Source organism: Eptesicus fuscus, chromosome 12, assembly GCF_027574615.1.
Source record: "Eptesicus fuscus isolate TK198812 chromosome 12, DD_ASM_mEF_20220401, whole genome shotgun sequence".
Taxonomy (NCBI): domain Eukaryota; kingdom Metazoa; phylum Chordata; class Mammalia; order Chiroptera; family Vespertilionidae; genus Eptesicus; species Eptesicus fuscus.
Genome location: NC_072484.1, coordinates 3,441,456 through 3,462,111, shown reverse-complemented (window position 1 = coordinate 3,462,111; position 20,656 = coordinate 3,441,456). Strand labels below are relative to the sequence as shown.

Genomic DNA, 20,656 nt, shown 5'->3' with positions numbered 1-20,656 from the left:
GAAACACTGGGAGGAAAAGCTCTCAGCGGCGCAGCAATATGCCCAGCTGGAGAGCCGGTTCTCGTCATGAAGAAAGAGCATCGGAAACAGGGAAACAATTGACATGTCTTCACACGGGCTGGAGGTAGAGACAGGGTGAAGTCCGCCATTTCCCCCCTTAAGTAGAAAACTTTCTGCTCATAGTCATACCAGCAATGTCATTTTTTCAGGGACTATTCACATGCTAAGACGTCCCTCTGTGCCTGGACCATCAGGCTCTATAAGTGGTACTAAAATCGTATTTCTTTTTAAAATTTTATTTATTGATTTTAGAGAGAGAGAGAAGCATCAACTTGTTACTCCACTTATTTACACATTCATTCGGTTGTTTCTTGTATGTGCCCTGACCGGGAATCGAACCCACAACCTTGGCATATCTGGATGACACTCTAACCAAGTGAGCTACCCAGCCAGGGCTACACTCTTATTCCTTATTGAACTCCCCATGACAGTAAAAAGTTGTTACCACCAATAACTTATAGATAGAATTTGGAAGTTCTAGTTAGAGAAAAATGTCTGTGTTTGTTGATGTTTAGAGAGCTATGTGGTAGCACCTCAGGAACCCCGTCACTGACACGCAGCGGATGCTTCCTGGCTGGGGTTGTGCCCTTCTCTCCAAGTTCCTCCTCTTCCAAATGCTCTGCCTTGAACAAACCCCTGTGGCTCGCACCCCCCCCCCCCCCCGCCCAATTGTAACGTGAGGAATGAGGTTTCCTGCTTTGTTCGCACCATTCCAGGTGCTGCCCCTGCGGGGTTTGGTTTCATCCTGGCCACTTACTTTCAGTCATTGCCCACTTGGAGGAAGTCAGATTATGTGGTGAGCTGTGGCAATACAGCAGTAACAGTACCCTGCTATTATTTACATGGAACAAGGCATGAACCGTCGTAATTGATATATGGGTATCTCATTGTTCCTTATCGGTACTCACCCACAAAGAGCTCCTGATATGCCTATATATGACCCCATAACAGAACATTAGTATCCTGTGTCACGGAGAGCAGACGAAGTCCATGGAACATTCAAACACACGCTGGCTGGTGACGGCCCTCAGGGTCAGGCTCACGGCAGAAACCGGCTGACAACGATGGACACCTTCCATCTTCTTCCAGGCTTCTTCCGATTCAGGGCCTATGCCTTTCAAAACTCATAGCTAGCGTTTAAAGAGAACTACCCCTTTAAAGAAAAAAACCCACAAACCTTGATGAATGCAAATTGACATTAAATGGAGTTTAAAAAAATGATCAGGGTTTTGAATATGATTATAATCAGCGAGAATAGCGGATCAGAGTCAAATCATTATTGATCTCCCTCGTGGGGGCGGGAGGGAGTCACTGCTGTGAATTAATCAGAAAAGGAGATTTTCTGCACAGCCCGTCCAGAGCCCTCCCTGGGGCCCGCTCCACCCTGGGGCCCGGACCTGCCAGACACTTAGTTAGCCTTTGACAAGCCAAGAGCTGCAACCATGTCGGTGGATCATCTCTGTGGAGGGTCCTAGTTACGATTTTGAGGAATGAAGTGGGCAAGCAGCAGATGGTCTGAGTTTTGGAGTCAGACTAGTTTCAGTCAGAAAGTTCATACAGCAGGTCTTTCTTGAGCACCTATTATGTGCTACCTAGAGTGCTTTAGGTGCCGGAAAAATTATGATGCTCAAGACTGAGCAGGTCTCCTCCCTTATGGAGCTGCTGTTCTAGCTGAGGGAAGACGGGCACAACTCACATATATGTGACAAAGACAAGAGAATGTCATGCTGATGATAAAAGCAGCACTAACAGATTCCTCCCATTGTACAGATGAGGACACTGAGGCCCGGGGAGGGCAGACCTCCACGGGTCACATGGCCTCTGCATGGAGGTGAGACTGGATGATTTTCTTTACAACTCTGAGGCACAGAACCCACCACAGCAGGGAAGACAGGCTCACAGTCATGCCTTAGAAGAGCTGCACAATAAGGGCACCAGGGAGAGAGTGGGGCCTTCAGAAGGTTTTCAGATATCGGGTAGTGTTAGAGACACTGGCAGGAACGGAAGTGAAAGACCCCCTCCTTTCCCACAGAGTGCTGCCCAGGAGGCAGAGGTTTGCACAGCCTTTCAAAGAGCACCTCGCACATGGCTTCTCTTTGTTTACCAGGGGTGGGGAGCATCCGCCTGGGCGGGATAGGGCCGTGGAACCATTCAGTCTGGCCCTGCCAAGGCATTAGGGGTGAGTTAATGAAATTTTTGACCAAATACAGCAGGCTAATTTTTAAGTTGATAACTTTGTATGGCCCATGAATCCTATATAATAAAAGGCTAATATGCAAATTAACTGAACGGCCAGTCGCTATGACATGCACTGACCACCAGGGGGCAGATGCTCAACACAGGAGCTGCCCCTGGTGGTCAGTGTGCTCCCACAGGGGGGTGCCACTCATCCACAAGCCAGGCTGATGGCTGGAGAGCACAGCGGCCCGCCTCTGTGGCAGCGCTAAGGATGTCCCACTGTGGCTTAGGCCCGCTCCTGCCATCAGTTGGACATCCCCTGAGGGCTGTGAGACCCCCCTCCCAAGTGCACGAATGTGGTGCACTGGGCCTCTAGTGATGTTATAAATATACAAATGGCCCTTGGCAGAATAACGGTTCCACACCCCTGTTTTAAACAAACTTTTTATTCTAAAACAGTTTTAGATTTACAGAAAAGTCATGAAGTAAGTGCAGAGCGTTCCATAGGCATCGCACGTTAGTGTGGCTCATTTGTTACCGTCGGCCACACACCCGCTATGGACATGGAGTTGCTCACAACCCCGCGGTGGATCCAGGGTTCCCTCGCTCTTCCTAGTGTCCCGCTCCGGTCCAGGACCCTGCCCACGACACCACGTGACAGTTAGTCCTCGTCTCTCCGTAGGCTCTTCTTGGCTGTGGCCGTCTCTCGGATTTCCCTTGTTTTTGATGCCTTAACCATTTAAAGGCGTCCTGCTCCGTTCTTCTGCTGGCGTTTGTCCATGTTTCTCTCCTGGTTAGTCTGGGGTGATGGGTTAGGGAGCAAGGCCCCTGAGGGGAGGTGTCCTCTCATCACTCAAAGAGTGTCAACGCGACTCAGCGCTTTGGATGTTGACGTGCCACGGGGTGAGGTCGTGTGTGTCACGTTCTCCGCTGTAAAGTGACGCCACCCCCCTCCCACCCTGAGACTTTTACCCACAGTTCTGCTTCCCCCTGCCAGAAGTCTCCAGCGCCGCCTCTGGTCCCCTCCCTCCCGGGTCTCCGTCTGTGCGGCCTCTGTCCTCCGCCCTGCGCCGCCCGCCACCCTCGTCTGTCCCCCGGGACGCCTGGTGTAATGAGCGTTTCTGGACCAAAGATAACCCGGACCTGCTCCATGACACCGAGCTCACCATCGTGTTTACTGCATCAAAACACTACTGGGGAAGCAAATTCTGCACAGTGAGGCTAAAACTGTCTGGAACGGACAGGAAGGATATTGGCCACGGGTCCTCAGCCTGCCTGGGCCTCACACTCCGGCTCTGTCCTGTGGTCTCCTGGCTCACAGCCTCCTGTGGCGTCAGCCGCCCGTGCCTGTCTGAGATCCCCCAAACAAGACGTTTCCATGCAGTAGTGTGCCTTTTTCGGCCTGTATGCAGCCAGGTTATGACTGCAGAGTGAGCACGTACAGATGTCCATCTGTCCCCAGCCCGGCCACCTGTCCGCATGGACCAGACTCGCACTGTGCCCTCCAGGTGAGAGGGGAGAGGATCCCGCTGCGTCCTCCTGCTGACAGCCATCACCTCAGGGGGTCATTGTCTCCTGAGCCCCGTGCCCTCGGGGGAAGAGGTGACTCTGGTGTGCTCTTGTCCTCTTCTGCGGTTCATGCCATTGACAGGTTCACTGATAAAAGCCAAAATCTGGGTCTCTTTCCCCACCTCAGCTCAAAAAAAAGAAGAAAGTTTGTTCTTTTCCCCTCCCCCCCTGCCGCTGTAAGATCCTTGAGAGAAGCATGAGCATCACGCAACTCTCATCTAGAAAACACCCCGGACCTGCAAGTGCCTCGCTCTGGGCCGCGTGTCCCCGTAACCCCCTTTCAGCATCCTTACCGGCCAGGCCCCGCTCCCGCAGCCCTCCTCTCCGCCATCTCTCCGAGGCCAGCTAAGGTTTCTCACCCAGAAAGGGCCTCAGAATAACCACCTGGACCCAGTGGGGATGGGTGAGGGCCATTTGGGGAGGAAAGTGGGTTGACAGCCTTGGGTCCTCGTCTACATGGCAGGGAGGGAGATACGGGGAGATCAGAAACATTAATATGCTTTCAAAATCGCCTTTCTGAAGGCTGTGTTTTACGGTGGAGTTAAATTATTTTAATGGTGGGAAGGCTTTGGGGTGCTGCTTCTCCCTGCTTTGCTTTAGCGTGGGCTGGGCTCCTGGGGTTTTGGGGAGACCCCCCAAGTCATTTCTCCATTAAGGGCTGTTGGGAACACTTCCACACTCAGGGTGTTTTTGAGGTGCCCTCTTCCCACAGACATCTTTGTTGATAATAGCTGCTCATCTCAATCAATCCAGACCCCACAGCCGTCCCCGGGGACAGAGCCTGCAGGGTGGGGAAGAGGTGGCTGCCAGCCCAAGGCTTCAGCCAGACTTTTCTGAGCACGGCCAGCCAGCCCCAGCCTGCTCCCCAATGTCCACACTCCCAGGCAGGTGGCCTGAGTTAGCAAATGAAAGTGCAGAATACCCGGTTAAACTTGGCTTTCAGATGAGCAGTGAGTATATTTTTTTCAGCATGACTATGCCCCAAATACTGCATAGGACACACCAATGGGAACAATGACTCACAGTCCCATTTAACAGGGCCCCCACGTTTCACCTGGAGCCCTGCCCCAGGCCTCAGACCCCCTCGCTGGTGTCAACCGCTCTGAACAGGCTTTCAAAACTGACCTCACTTCCGAATCCTGATCCCGCTGCGATCCTCACTCGACCCTGCGCAGCGGCCTGCACCCTTCCTTGGCTTGGTTGATTCTGGGATGTTTGTTATTTAAACTCTTTTTTTAAAAAAAAGGTATACTAGTATTTGTATTTAATCTTTTAAAGATACCTGTTCTGCGCAAATGTTAATATTTACCTAACGCATTCATACAATAGTGTTACCGATTTCTACATATACACACTGGGCTGCGCGCCCCTCTACACGTTTTTATTAGACACTAACCTCACAGTCACCTCCTAAGCGGGTGGGAGGCGGTGCCAGGTACTCGCGTGCCTGCACCCCCTGACCCCCCTGCAGCAGTCCATGGGTCTCTCTCTCCACTTTGTGTCTCTTCTAGTCTCTCCCCTTTGGGCTGCTTGGTTCAACTGAGGTGCTTGCTTCTCAGGACCGGAGGCCACTTAGCTGAACCCCTGCATCTCCGACCAGAGGAGATCTGGGGTGCAGAGGTCCTCCATCACGCAACCCCTCACCAGTGAGGTCACCTTCACTCTTGGGTCAGAGCTGAGCCCTGGGAGGAGAGGGCTTAATCCTCTTTGAATCGGGGAGGCGAGAGCACAGCGCCCCCCATTCTGGCTCAGAAAACACTCTCTGCAGCCAGCCGGGCGGGAGGTGAGCCTCTCGCCGCCAGGCCGCCTCCTGGCTGGGGCCTGGCTCAGAGCTCACTGCGGCCCTGTGCTGGTCCCTGCCCTCGCCCTCTCCGTCCCAGCTGGACGGCCGCCCTCCCCGGATGGCAATAATGGTGAAGAAGCTCGGTGGTCGCTCAGGGTGACACAGGGCAGGGGTATTTGGCAAGAAAAAGGGAGAGCCTGCCTTTTCTGTCTGAGAGAAAAGTTGGACGGAAAATAGACTCATCACTCTCAAAAAACAAGTTCTGAAGGTTACTTTTCCATAGACAGAAGCTGAACCCCCTGCGGAGAGAGAAAGCCTGGCGACATTGTAATCAGAGTTGTTTGTCTCCCTGGCGGGCGCAGCGGTGTGTCCGCCATGGCGTCCTCTGGGGCTCAGGTCACGCCACGCTTCCCTCCTGCTTTGCACACTGACTTTCCTTCGATGTTCTGGAAGCTCCGCGAGGGGAAACCTCCCAGAACCCACTTCCCTGTGTGCAGGCCTCACTCTCCGATGGATGCTCTCGCAACCTTCTCATTATTTTTCTGCCAGCATCCTCAGAAACAGTATAAACGACTTTATTTTAAAACCATTATGCTAGTTTACTCCACGATCATTTGAGCTGTGTACTTTTTTTTCTGACTTGAATTTAGTAATAACATATTTTTAAACAGAAGTCAAGAAGAATTCCCAAATACATTGCTTAAGGTTTTTTTTTTCTTTCTCTGTAATCTCTTTTTATTGGACCTCAGTTTTCCATACTGGATGGAGTTGTCATTTCTTCCTGCTGGCACTGAGGACAGACAGGGAAATATTTCCAAGAGGTAATTGTATCGACTTCGCTGTCTTTCATTTAAGAAAATGGCCAAGTGGGATGGCCATGCAGGATTGTATGGCTACCTCCAGACTCATCTCCCACTCCACCTCCGCCCCACCCCCAGGGGCAATTTTCTGAGTGCCTGACATTGATTATAGCCTTTTCCAGATAAAACCTGAGGGACACCTTCCCCTTTTCTATTAGGCCATAGGTTTCCTATTCCCTATAGCTTTAGAATTGCAAAGCAGGTTCCATGTGTGGGGGTGAACTAGAAACCTTCAGGGGCGATGGGGAGATTTGTAAAGTGCCACAAAGCATGGGCTTTCTGAAGGATCCTAATATCTCCATGACTGCTTTTTTTTTTTTTTTTTGGTTTGTTTTTAGAAATAAGATTTCTTAATTAGTGTGGGAAGATTAAAAATGACTTCTGGGGCAATAACCAATCTGATTACATTTAGAAGTTAAGCATGCTGCTCTGAGGCTAGAAGATGGTTTCTGGAGGTCAGAAAGCCCCGGCATTGAGGTCACCTCACAAAAGGTGGGATTTCTGAAGCTGGGGGAGGACAAAGGCGTGTCTGCACAGAGTCCTCAAGAACCGGTCCATCTCTTCCTGCTGGTCCTCTTTCCCCTTCGTTCTGCTCTCAGCGGCAGGGTACAGGCTGCCTTCCTGCCACCTTCCCCCTGGAGCTCGGCCTTGCCCTCCCGCGGTCACGGCTGGCCCCCTTATGTCCTGTCAGGACCCCGAGAAACCAGAGGGAGGCTTTTGCTCAAAAGCACTCCTGTCTCATTGCGTCGGGGTGTAGGCACGAAGTACTCTCTTGTTCTTTTGAGATGGAAACCTTCAGCTGAGATGAACCAAGTTGGAAGTATTTCCATCTCAGCGTGGCCTGCCTGACCAGTTTCTTTCATCATTAAGAAAAAACCACGTTTGTAAAACAAGCCTGAAAGCATACATTCCTGAGCAAGTTTGGGTGTAAAAAGTTTCTGTAGCGAAGCTGAGGCTGCTGTTATTCTTCCCCTTTTTGTCTCAGTCCCCTGGCTCCTGAATAGTTTTTAAGAAACGCTATTGGGTGTTGTGCTGTTCACAGAATATTTAGCACGGGTCTTCAGTGCTGTTTAGAAGAAATATCTGAGTGGGAGAGAGATTTAGCTTGCCAAACACTTGCCTTCCCCTCCCCCCTCCCCCCCCCCAAAAAGGAGTAAGAAAACCCCAGCCTAAGCACCACCTGGCAGACTAGACATGCTATGAAGTCAGAACAGTGTTCCCTCAGCCTTTTTCCTGGGCGTCTTGTCCAATCAGGTTGGGCCGCCTGCCACTGGGGTCTGAGGGAAGACCAGGACTCAGGTCCTGGGGTGACGGGGAGTCAGAATCGATGAGGCCACCTCCACCTTTGCTGCCTTCCTCTGTCTTTGTCTGAAATGAGTTTATTTCCCTTCTCAGGATTAATGGAGGAGAGGAGGGAAGATCTTTCTTTCCAGCTAGTATCATCGAAATGGATCAATTCCTTTTTTTTAGGATGCAAATCTGGAGGGAAAATGAGCCCTCTCCAATGCCTCCATTATGTTTGAGAAGTGGACTGTCTCTTGCAGACCCATTTAATAACGGGGAACATGGAAAAGGATCATTCAAAGAGCAGAGACTCTTGGTTTCCATCCTGGCATTATGGATTTTAAATGGCATTTTCAATAACTGTGTCTCTTTCCCCTTTACCCCCTGCCTGCTCTGCTCTCTAAACTTCAGGTGCATGGTCTGGGCGAAAACTTTTAAGTGAAGATTGATTTTTAAACATGGCTTTCCACGAAATGTTTTTCAGGGACAAAGAACTCTCTGGGAGTGAAATCTCAGATTGATTGCCTTTCATCAAAGAAGCAGAAAAGACATGAGGTACCAGGAAGAAAGTCATTTTTGACATAAAGCATGATTACTCAGAAGAGACAAACTTCCAGAAATTGCGCCAGGAGGGAGCAATGCTCTGTTCTGTAGTTAGACTCTGATCAGCGCCATTTGCTGTCCCTCTGATGGCTCGTTCAGCTACCTTTTCTCCGAAGAGCCAGGCGGGGCTTCTGAGTCACCCTCCTCCGCCGGCTCTGGGAGGTGACATTTAGGGATTACTCAGGCAGGTCACATCCGACTCTCGAGCCAGATTACCTGAGGTGTGAGTCACAGCTCATCTCCTTGGTGGCATTTACCACAATGCTAATCACCGTGCAATTATGTCCTAATTTCTGTCTCTTCAGCTCCGCGTACACACCATCAGCGAGGTAGCACTGAGCGGCTCATCATCAATAAGCCCACGTTTAATTCCAGGGCGAGGGCGGCCCCGCTCTCCTCTCTCCTGGTCTCATTTACTTCCTTTCTCTCCAGCAGCTCTCCTTTTAGAGTCTGTACATAACTGAACTTTTAAGTGACTGAAATGTGTTACCTGGAGCCCCCTCCCCCAGCATAGCTCAGGGAAGCCCCCTGGGGATCACACGATGGGAGCACACGCAGTCAGGGAAGAAACGGCAAGGTGAACAGAACTTCTGACAGGTACTCTGTGAGATGAAAGGTTCACCCGATCGTGTTGACGAGGTAAATACCACGTGAGGGCGTGGATGTAATTCTCTGAAACTAAGTAGATGGCAGTTTCTTCCCTTCTTTGGAGCCTTTAAACTGTTAGTCTGTCACAAGTGAGCTGGGACAGGTGGCTGGGGAGGGTCCCTTGGTATTTCTCCCGCCCTCTTCTCTGTCACAAATCACCTGTGATGTCTTCCGCAGAGAAACCAAAACGGCAGCCTGAACTCCAGGGTCCCCTCCGCCACCAACGCCCTCCACGCCTCTGCCTCGCGGTAATGGCTCTGCTCGTAATTCTCCCTGTCAGAATTAATGGGGAGCTTCTCCTCCTAAAGCCATTAGTTAAGTAATATTGCTTACAGAATTGCTGAAACAGGATAACACCTCCTTCTCTACGATGTAAATCTTAAGAAATGATGAGGCAATTGCTTAAACACATCAATTATATTCCAAAGCCTGAACTTCTTCTCTCTATAATTTTCATTTAGAGTTAAGAAAGTTTGAAAGTAATGATCCATAAAGTAAGTTCTCTTGATTCAATTTTGGCACTAAATAATTCAAGTCACATGAGCCATTTTTTTTGTTGTTTTTTGTTTTTTTCTGTAGTGTTCCTGCTTCCCCACAATTTGTCCTCTTTTTTCAGGGCATGCTCTTATTGTCAGAGCATGATTAGAGTTTCAGCTTACCGAAAGGTTTTAAGCATGCTCTCCCACTAAGTATGTTTTTTGGGGAAAACGGTAAGTGGAGTGTTCTCAGACTGATTGCCTTCATTAGGGAAATGGCAGAGGGACTCGAACCACGGAGAAAAGTGGTTTCTGAGAAAAGAGATGGGACATGATTACTCGGAAGAGGCAAAAATCTCAAGAAAAAAATTAGGATGGTACAGAAATACTTTAGCTTTGGTTAAAGATGGAAAAATACATTTTCCTCTTGCTTTTGTGAGTCAACTTTTCTCTTCCTGAGAAACTAAACTTTTGTTACAGAAACGACTCCCCTCCCAGGAGCGCGTGCTCGCCGGGCGGCAGGGATGCGCAGCTGCCCGGCGCCTGGAGCTCTGCCCGGCGATCGGGAGCCCATGCCGTTGTTCAGCTCTTGTGTCTCTTCCAAACCATCACAGCAGCACCGTGCCTGGTGCAACGCCGGCCTGTCCACGCCGCGCGGCAACCCAGCCTCCGGGCCGCGGCCAGGGGCAGGCTAACGTCTCTCACAGCTTTCCACATGGACATGCAGATGTGAGCAGACACCTTTTTATTTTAGTTTTTTACACAAATAGGTCATCCCATCTGTGGTATCCTACAGCTCCTTTCTCCTTCATATACCTTGTATGTGACAGGCCCCGAGTATAAATGGATGGATGGTCTAGCCACTGAGTTTGGGGGAACCTCTGAGAGGAGACAGTGATCAAACCCTTTCTTCTCGGGAACAGGAAGTAGAGACGCTCCCAGGCGGCTCCCTTGTTCGCACAGGAAGGCGCCGTCTCTCACCTCCCCAGGCAGCCGGAGTCAAGGTGGGCGCTGCCTTTTCCAGCATTTCCTCCAGGAGTTTTCTTTGTGTTTCATCCGGGAGCTCAGCTCTGCCCCCCTGTTGTCTCCAGACTCCTGGGTCAGGGGTGCGGAGGGGTCTTTCTGGCTTCTCCCCCTCGGCCTTCTCTCTCCTCTGACAGGCGCTAATGGCTCCCCTACATCTGCTCTCATTAGAATTAATGGAGAAGTATTAATTCTTTCCCTAAAGCTATTAGTTGAGTCATAGTGCGCTGAAATTGCCGAAACAGAATAATTTCTCCTTCATTTTCAGGTGTAAATCTTGAGGAAAGATGAGACACTGTTGGGGTGTATCAATTACATCCCCGGGAAGAGACCCACAGACACGCTTTTCATTTAGCAACAGAAACGTCAGATCACGGAGCCGGAGGCAGACGGCTGGGCACTCGGCCTTGTACGTCTCCGACCGTGTTTCTTTTGTCCTCTTCTTTTTTCCTCCCAAGACCCATCGTCCTGCTTCTGCTCCGTATACTAAAGTAAGCTTGTGTTGTCTGAACACAATAACAGCTTTAACTTAAAGCAAGGTTCGAAGCTCCAATTCACCCTCTGTGTGGTTAGTGGAGTACTCCTGTGTGGGAAGGGTTCTCGTCCGGTGCCTTTCATCAAAGAAATAGAAAAGAGATGAAAACCACTAAGAAAAGCAGTTTCTGAAAGAAAAGATCCGTGCACTCGTGATTCCGTGGAGGAAAACTTTCAAAAGATTGCAGTAGGGCAGTGCCGAGGACCTGAGCTGCACCTGGTAAGCGGGTTTTCTGGTCCTCTCCCAGCCCCCTCTGTCTAGGCCGCCCGCTGACTTCGGATCATTCTCTTAATTGGAATGGAGGACCCCAGCCCCTGCCAGAGAGGAGCGAAGACTCTCTCCTCCATCCTTTTCAGCCAAATATTTCCCCCCATAGAAACTTTGTAAACAAAAATTGTAATAGGGTTGAAGAAACAAATGAATTTACTTCCAAAACACTTTAGTGCAATGTCTGGAAGCAACAGAAACTTAAAAATACATATTGCTTGAATAATTACATGAATTAATTATATAAACTTATTAGAGAGAAAACCAGCCCAAGCAGGCATGATGTCAGAATGTGTGATTTTACTCATGTCCATCATATAGGTGGGGCCAGGGCCTCATGTCCCCATCTCATAGCACCCTTTGCTTTTTCATAGCATTTACTGCATTTGCTTGGTGAAAAGTTTTTTTTAAATAGATTTTTATTAATTTAGAGAGAGAGAGAGAGAAAGAGAGAGAGAGACATCGATGTGAGAGCAGAACAATTGATTGGCTGCATCCTGCATGCCCCCCCCACTGGGAATCAACCTTTCAATGCACAGGACGACACTCCACTAACTGAGACACACGGCCAGTGTATGCGTGGTGAAATTTTTGTGTAATTATGTGAGGACTGAATTTCTCTCCCATTTGACTGAAATTTCCACGTGGGTGACTGTCCTGTTTGCCCCTGGACACATCGCCTGCCCTCAGCATCATTCTTAGCACAGAATATTGGCTGTGCTCAATACTCAATAAACATGGGCTCAAGATATATTTAGGGACAATAATATGGGCTCCAAAAATATGGATTAAAAAATAATGGGCCTAACAAACTTTTGAATAAATGAGGAAGTCACTGCCCACACAATGATGACTTTGAGAGTTCTGCCCAGCTCTCCTTAAATAATTGCAATTTATATTTGCCAGAAGCCGGTGCATCCAATGTCAGGGACACTGCGAAACCATTTCATCTGAGATCAGTTAATAGGCGATTATGTCGCATTCTTGTTTATGCTTAGAGTTTGCTTTGAAGGCCGACATGGTAGGCTCATTTTTATCCCTTCCTTATAATGCAGTCTTTTGGACTCCCAGTCAATGGAGCTCTTGGTGTACTGGGGCAACCAAAAGAACTATATCCAATTATTTCCATCCATCTAATAAAAGCCTAAGTGTTTGTTATGGCAGAATGACCAAAACGATTGGTCGCTATGACGCGCACTGACCACCAGGGGGTAGACACTCAATGCAGGAGCTGATGCTCAATGCAGGAGCTGCCCCCTAGTGGTCAGTGTGCTCCAACAGGAGAGCGTTGCTCAGTCAGAAGCCGGGCTCATGGCTGGTGAGCGCAGTGGTGGTGGCGGGAGCCTCTCCTGCTTCCGTGGTAGCACTAAGGAGCAGCGAGAAGGTGGGCGGTAAGGAGCAAGGGGTCCCGGACTGTGAGAGGGTGTAGGCCAGGCTGAGGGACCCCCCCTCCAGTGCACAAATTTCATGCACTGGGCCTCTAGTTTTCAGATAATGTTGTTAGAGTAATGTGTCTATTAGCATTTTCCTCAGGCCTAAGATTAGACAGCCGGGAGCAGGTTGGTCGTGAGAGATGTCTAAGCCATGTTGGAAGCTTTGCCCTGTTGTTTCTTTACTCTCTTTTCTTTCTCATTGTTGTACAGTTTCTTCTAAGCCTTTTCAAGAGGCTAAATTTAAGTGTGCTATGATGCTTTAAGCGGTCTCTGCCTCTCCAAACATGGTTGGGCAATTATTTCTGAGGAAAATTATTAAAAACGTAGCTTTAATTGGGGGAGGGCAGGAGGGCAGAGGAGCTGTGATGAGAGATGGCTTTCTAATAAGATTCGCATAATTGTGTGAGCGTGTTGGAGTTTCTGAAGACTGCACGGTGATGAAAAAATCCGAAATTTCTCAAGATGGAGGAGAGGCTCCTAAGTGATGTGGAAACCCACATGCCTTAACCAGGGCCCTTCACTCCCTGGAAAGAGCCATTTCCTTTCAAAGCAAGTTAGCGTCCTGGTCCAAGAATCCAAATTCGTTTAACACACTTCGGTGACATTATTTGGGCATTTCCCCCCACAATTATTAAAGATAACTCACTTTTCTCTGTAGACTGTAGGTCAGAAGCAAATTAAATCAATGGATTTGCCCCCCTCGCTCTCAGGTGAGTCAGAAGTTATTGGTCAAATGCGCACATGGCCTTTCCGTTCGGCTGAAAAACCCACACAAGCTGCCGAGGAGACATTTGACCAATCTGATTATTTCCTCTTACTAATTGGTTTTACTTCATTGAATTGAATGAATTGTCTGGTTGTTTTGTCAATGTGGAGACACAGCTTAATCCACTTAGAAGGAGAGGAGGCGCTTGGTAAACTATGGGGCTAGTGAAACATTTATCATCGTTATTATCTTTTGGTGATTTTTCATGGGTGGCAATGAAACTGTCTTCCATCATCCACTTTCATCTATTTGACTTCTGCCCGAGCCAAGCCTTCCCATCTGACCCCACCCCACCGGTAACCTTGAAAATGGTTTTCCCGCTCTGCTCTCCTCTCCCAGAAATGTAGTCTCCAGACAGGAGCTGCCTGCATCTTAAAAGCTGTGGCATCCTGCTGCCACGCTGGCTTCTTCACCGTGACAGACCCGGCCCCTTCCCAGCACCTGCCCGCACCCACAAGATCTGCGCCCCTGGGCTTCCCCCCTCCCTGGGCCCCGCCCCGCTCAGCACCCTCCTTCCACCTGGCTGCCCGTCAGGCCCTGCCTGGTCTGCTCCTCCAGGTCTGGAGTGGCCTCTGGGGGTCCCCTCACCCTCATTTCCATGACAGACACCACTTTTCCGCAGCTTTAGGTACGGGAGGCGCTCCCTTCCTCCCGCCATAGCCATCCCCCTGCCTCCCTGTCCACGCTCAGCAGCTCCAGCTGCCTCCTGCTCATCGTGAGGCTCCGGTGTTTATGTTCTTCACGACCCTGTCAACCAGAAGCGATCTCATCCTCCAGTTTGCTCCCTTGGTTTCTCCCCGTTGGGTCAGAGGCTCCAAGGCCAGGGCCCCTGGGCTGGCTCTCCGACTCCTCAGGAAGGAGGGGACAGCAGGCATGGGAGGGACTGGGGGGGGGGGGGCGGGGGTGTTGAGAAAATGGGTGGCATGCCAAAGGCCTGGTCTGTGCCATCGGACAACCCCATGCACAGGAGCCCAAGTGGAGGCTGTGCTCAGGAAGAGGCCATGGCATCTGTCCCCAAACCGTTGCCCTTTTCACGGACCTTCAAACTGCTTTGCTCGGGATTAGCGCACCAGGGACCTGGCGACAAGCCCCGGAGATGGAGGAAGTCGGTCTGTCCTGTTGGTACAGACGGAGGACAGAACCCTTCATTGCCTCCACTTTCCTCTCACCACCGGGGGTCAGGAAGGAGATGTGTCTGTGAGGCACCGCCTCTGAGGACAAAGCGACAGGGGACGCAGGCCCTGAGCAGGGCCGGGGCCACGGACTCAGCAGGTTCAGCGCAGTCCCGGGGGAGCCAGGCACACCTCAACACTCCGAAATCCGCAGCCCAGGAGCCCCCCCCCTCCAAATCTCCACCGCCCCCCTTCCCACAGCAGGGTCACCCCTCACTCTCTCCCCGGCAGAATGCTGGGGGCTCAGTCCTGAAGTGGGTCCAACATGCGGGGGGCACATAGGAATTTGTTCATAGTTTTTTTTTAAACTATAGTCAGGCCCTCCAACGGTCTGAGGGACAGTGAACTGGCCCCCTGTTTAAAAAGTTTGAGGACCCCTGCCTTAGACCATTGGGAAGGAGGTTGGAGGGTGATTTTAGTAAAAAGTCCATAGAAAACTCAGCAAAAGAAAAAACTGACTCCAGGGAACACCGTGTTGGTAATAAAGGCAGTTCCTCCCAGCACACCCGAGGCTCGGGCAGACAGCGCATTCCCCAGCACAGCAGTGGGGACTGTCCACATTCTAGGCAGATGGCCACAGCGGCGATGTCACTGCTGAGAAGAGAGAGGGGTGGGGACTGTGCATAGCTGTGGGGCGATGAGGGTTGTGGAGAAGGTGTGCTCATCCTAATCCCTCATAGAAGTCACAGACTATCCTCCAAACTGGAAATAAAATAAAAACAACAAAAAACAAACCAAGAAATGGCGCTCTGAGCGTGGTGCGGGAGGACAGGACACACTAACAGGATCCAGCAGGCGAAGAGGAGTGGGCGGACAGGTGCTGTTGTTTTTCTTAATAAGCAGAAAGGTTTGACTTTTTAAAAGTCTGTGCATTTGTAGCTTTCATCAACATAAAAGCAACTTTTAAATGGGGCCTAATGCTTTCTCTGTGACACAGCAATTCTAGAATGTTTTTCTCATCTTAACTCAAGATGGGATCTGCCTTCCCTGAGATCCGGACCTGCATTCCAGGGGAGGCTGTTTTGTGGGTGTTGAAGGTCATACTTTTGTCTCCCCTCCTACCCCCCAAATCAAACAGTCACCACCACAGAACCACAGCAACACAAGACCAGCCTCACCCCAGCTGCCCAGTGCTCCGAGGACTCATGCGTGACAGGGGGACTTTTCTACTCTGCACCTCTGGCTCTAGGGCCAGGGAACTCAATCTGAGATTCACAAATGGAAGAGGACTCTGATGCAGAAGCCACATGGAAGGTTTAGGGACTGTCCTGTCTTTGGGAATTGGTTTTGCCCCCTTCCCACTCATCTTAGCAGAACCAGAGACACTTTATTAGACGGCGGGAATTGGTTCAAGGGACATCGCTCTCCTGGTGTGAGATGAGCTCAGAGCTGGTCTTGAAGGCACAGGTAAACTAGGAAATGACTGCTTGCTGACTTAATAAATTCAGGTGTATGTACATGTGCCTCCCACGTTTAGGGCTAAGCCTGCAAGGGGAGTCATCTTGTGCCACCTCAGCATCGCCTCTTGGTTGTGGGGACAGAGAGGAGAAGGACTGGAGACCGACCTCAGGAGGCAGCTCTCCCAGCACAAGTCCAAGGGCTGTGAGGGACAGAGACACCCGCACCGTGCAGGTGGGAATTCCGACTTCGGCCGTCTCTGTCTGTACATTGTCTGTGGTTATGGCTCTCCTGTCCTTGGTGCTCAGTGGGCTCGGGACTGGTGGGGTAATTGAGGGGTTTGCGTTTTCACAAAGCCAGACAAAAACACAGGGCAGTCTCCAGGCGATTTTGTGTCAACAGGGAACTTGACTCAACTTAATGCCCCAATTAGTTATTAATGGAAACCGATTGAAAACATGATATTGAAGTTCACGCTCAGTAAAGAATCATTAAGGACTCAAGCCCTTGTTTTATTGAGGACCATGTTTCTGACCACAAGTTTCTTGTACCAATTAACCTTTTCCCCATCTGCTTCCCTTTGCACTTCGTTACAGGATGTTATTCCCTCTGCCGGTGAGTGTGGTGACCGTTGTCCTCAGAACGCCGCGGTGGGGTCAGCACTGGCCCTGCCACCCGACTCCCGAATGCACGTGGGTGACCACAGACTTCCCTCCCGTGGCAAAGATCTCGGCCTGGGGTTGCCTGAGACTCAGCTGCTGCCTTCCCAGGAGCAAATCTCGGCAGGTCCCAAACTACACGCTTTCTTGGATGCTCAAGAGCCTTTATCCTTTGAGTCCAAAGGAAGCTCTCCCCGCCATGATGCTGCTACCTCTGTGGCTGCCATTGGTACTTCTCTGGGGACAGGAGGAGGTCACACCACCCCGGGAACTCCCAGTGCAGAGCCACAAGGCCATGGCCGAGCTGCAGGGGAGACTCGGACACAGAGCTCCCCGGACAGCAAAGCTGTCGCCCAGGGCACGTCTCCGTCACTCTTGCCAGGGAAGCCTTCACTTGTGCGAAGACTTTCAGGTTCGGTTCCATCGAGGTCACCTGGGAAAACTCATCCTGACACACCAACTTCAGGGCCAGGACCAACCAGTTCACGCCAAGAGGAAGGGAGACCCGAGACACGCCTTCCCCCCGAGGGGCAGGAGAAAGGAACTTACTCTCCGGGGTGTGCTTTAGAGAGCGGGGACATGCTGGGCCCCCGGCCTCCTGTAGGAAAGGGCACTGAGGAAATTCGGGAATCTGGATTAATGGCTCTGAAGGATGGTGTGGTTCCCTCGACGCCAGGGCAGCCTGTGGGTGTCCAGGAAGCCTCTTCGAAAACCATCAAGAAGAGGAGTTTGGGAGGAATGAGGAAGCAGACGCGAGTGGAGTTCAGCGACACCAGCAGCGACGATGAAGACCGGCTGGTGATAGAGATCTGAAGCTCCCGGGCAGAGGGCGTCTGCGGTCGGACACTGGCCATGCTTCCCGTGAATGCCATTGAGCTGGCGGGCTCCCGGACCCTTGTCATGAAGCACCTAAAGATTGGGAAAGCCATTCTGGGTTCTTTCCAAGTCATCCCCAACCAACTCCAAACCCCTGACTCAGCCTCACCCTTTCCAGACCCCCTGGGCGCGCCCCGCTGGTGTCCACAGGTGCCAGGAAAGGCAAAGGCGGCTGTGACGGCTTGGCACACGGCGACTGTGGCTGGACTCCCGGGTTCTCTCTGCCTCAGTCCTCACTGGCTCCTCCGTAAAATGGCATTAGCCACGAAAGCCACGTTTATCAACAAGTACACCCCATAGAGTCAAGGCAATGATGTCCTCATTAGAAACTGGGGTAAGCACCGGGGAGTTAACCAGGGGATGAACTGGGCACCAAATTACTTCTGTTCATTCTGGAGACAAAATTCAGATTCATTAAAAAACTGAAGTTTGGTCAGAATAATTCTCCTCCTCCTCGGAAGTTGTAAATATACTTCACAACGCGTGATCTGGTGAAATGCTGATTATTTTTCAATGTCGCTCAGTGGCTAATGTTTATGTATGAGTCAGTGACACAAGCATGTACTGTCTGGTGCCTGGTGCCTTTACTGTCGAGACCTCTGAAACCTTGGTTTTTCCAACTCTTGCAAAGGAACGCTGTATTGAAAGTTAATAGAACAGTCTCTGTAATGAGTCATTATTTTGAGGGGGAAAACCCACTTATTTTCCTCTGGTTCTCTGTGTCATATTGTGTGCTGAGCACTTTCAATTAGAGGGTTACATTTAGTGATCTCTGCGCTTCGCCGCTGCCTGCTCATCGTGACGGAGCCTTTTCGATTCCTCTCGAGGCTTCAAAGATACAAAACTAATTGGAGTTTTGACGCTGTTGTACATCTCAGTAATTTTATTTTGGGGGCTTAGTGTTACTTTGCTGTCAAATTAAATCAGCCTCTATATTGTGCAAGTCAGAACAGCACAGAAAAAATCGCCCAATATTCCAAGTCAACGCGCCCCAGTGCAGGACAAAATAGCTGGGCTGCGTCAGCCGACTCAGCGCGCAGCCTCGGAAGTCCTGCTTCCTCTCCTCCTTAAAGAGACTCACACTGCTGCATTTCAGTAACATTTTATACTTGTTTTTGGTATGATTTTGTACAATCTGAAATTTATAGTTCAGCTCTTTTGGCTTAACTTTGATGTAAGAATGTCCTATGCCCTCTCATAGTTCAGATGGTGTGATGCACATCTCACACCTTCAGCATCCTTTAACATGGCCTTACCTGTCACTAAGGGTGGTCACATTAAGGAACTTCATGTGAATTTTCCAATTTCAGGGTGATTGATAGAAAACATTAATGGGGGCCACCTCCCCCTGGTGACTTAGCACGTGTCCGTGGTCATCTCATATAAGCTCATAAATATTCAAGTGATGTCAAGCCCATCCAAGAAAAACATGAGGAGGGAGGTGAAAAGGAGGTTAGGTATTTACCTTCTGTGCTTTCTGAACCAAACAAAAGTGATGTGGTGATTACCTACCCTTTGAGCTACCGGCACTACCCTGATGAGCGATGCTGTCTGGAAAAGTGGCCTGAGTGCTGAGGGAGGAAGAACAAAGGCCTGACTTTGCCCATAACCACCTGGGAAATCTTGGTGAAGGCACATACCCTCCCTGTGTCTAAGTTTCTCTAAATGAGAGTGAGAGAGTTGGACTAGGTGAGCTGATGTGTCTCCAAGTTCTGATCCTGTGAGGATGCATGCGCTGCCTGCTCTCCTCTTCATGTAGGAGGTCTTGGTGGGTTGGGTGGGATCCCCCTGGGGTGGGGTCTTGCACCCAATATATTTGGGAGGGGACCCAAAGCCAAAACGCCTTCCACCAATTCCATGAAAGAATGTGAGCTCAGAGATGTCCCACCTATTCCCTGCCGCCCTGCCCCCCCGCCCCCGCCCCCCCCCCCCCGCCCCAGAGTTCCAGATTTGGGGGCGCAGTCATCTAGTTGATCAGCATTGGTTCATCATTCAGAAATGAAAAGCAAAACCATAACCCTACTGTGTGAGTGGGGACAGCATGTGTGCAGGCTGAACTGGCCACCTTGTCTCCGGAGGCCTGATCAGGGTGAGAAAACAGCCTTCCAGATCCTTTGCTCCTGGGGGCTGCCAAGCTGTCAGCTAGTTGACTGGACCCAAGTCAGCAACTCATGGTGGCAGAAGCTCTGTCCTCTATGAGCCACCACTTTGGCTGCCGCATCCCAACCTAGATTCAATAAGGCAGCATGTTGAGCCCACCTCAAACTCCCTATATCTCTCTTACAAAGGTGAGCAAGTTGACAAACCCCTTGTCACAGCTGGTCATTTAGCTGGTGGCTGATAAAAAGTAAAGTGTACCTTACTTTTATCAACATGAATTTTGCAAAGCTATATTTCAATGTCCAAAAAATGTATTTGGAATGACACTAGAGGACTTAGCTATTGAAAATCATCCTAAGGTAAAGATTTTTGTTGTTGTTAGTGAAGGATCCTTTATAAAGCAACCAACAATATCTGATTTTTATAAATCTTAGTTTCTTAAGTTGTTGTTTTTTTTTAAGCAGAATTCAATTCTAGGGATACACCTTTAAGGATAACATGAATAATCTATAACCCAGTTTGGGTTACTGAAAATAAAATTTTAGTATTCTCAATTTGTCATTTCTACAGTTTTATACCCAGTGCTATGTACTGGTTAAGAGAAAAAAGAATCTATTTCATAACAGGGCCAGCCATACTTTAAAGATCAGTGCCCCTACTCTCCTGAGTGCTATTAATTTTATTGTACCCTCAGGTCTTAACCACTGGTTCCTCAGCTTCTTCCACAGAGAAGAAATCCAGGGATGCTGACATGAGTTAAGGCAAGGGACACTGAGAATCCTTTGCTATTTTCATGGGGCAAAGTATACAAGTACCATGATCCAAGATGCTCAAGACTCACCATCAGGTTTATTGCTGCCACTGTACCTACACCTGGACAGATCTCACTTGTTAGGTGGAGGAAAAAGGTTTTATGTCCTCCCTTGGAAACCTATACTGTTAAGGGACTCTTATAGTCACGTGGTT

General features: G+C 49.9%; 1 protein-coding gene across 1 annotated transcript in view; it reads left to right on the top strand.

Annotated features, from left to right (window-relative positions):
- The window catches only part of ZNF831 (zinc finger protein 831), a 53,586-nt gene extending 36,059 nt beyond the window's left edge, over positions 1-17,527 (top strand). Inside the window, exons 6-7 of the mRNA XM_054724237.1 lie at positions 16,135-16,289; positions 16,697-17,527. Of these exons, the coding sequence (XP_054580212.1) occupies positions 16,135-16,289; positions 16,697-17,527 (986 nt within the window). The remainder of the gene's footprint in view (positions 1-16,134; positions 16,290-16,696) is intronic.
- The last annotated feature ends 3,129 nt before the right edge of the window (positions 17,528-20,656 follow it).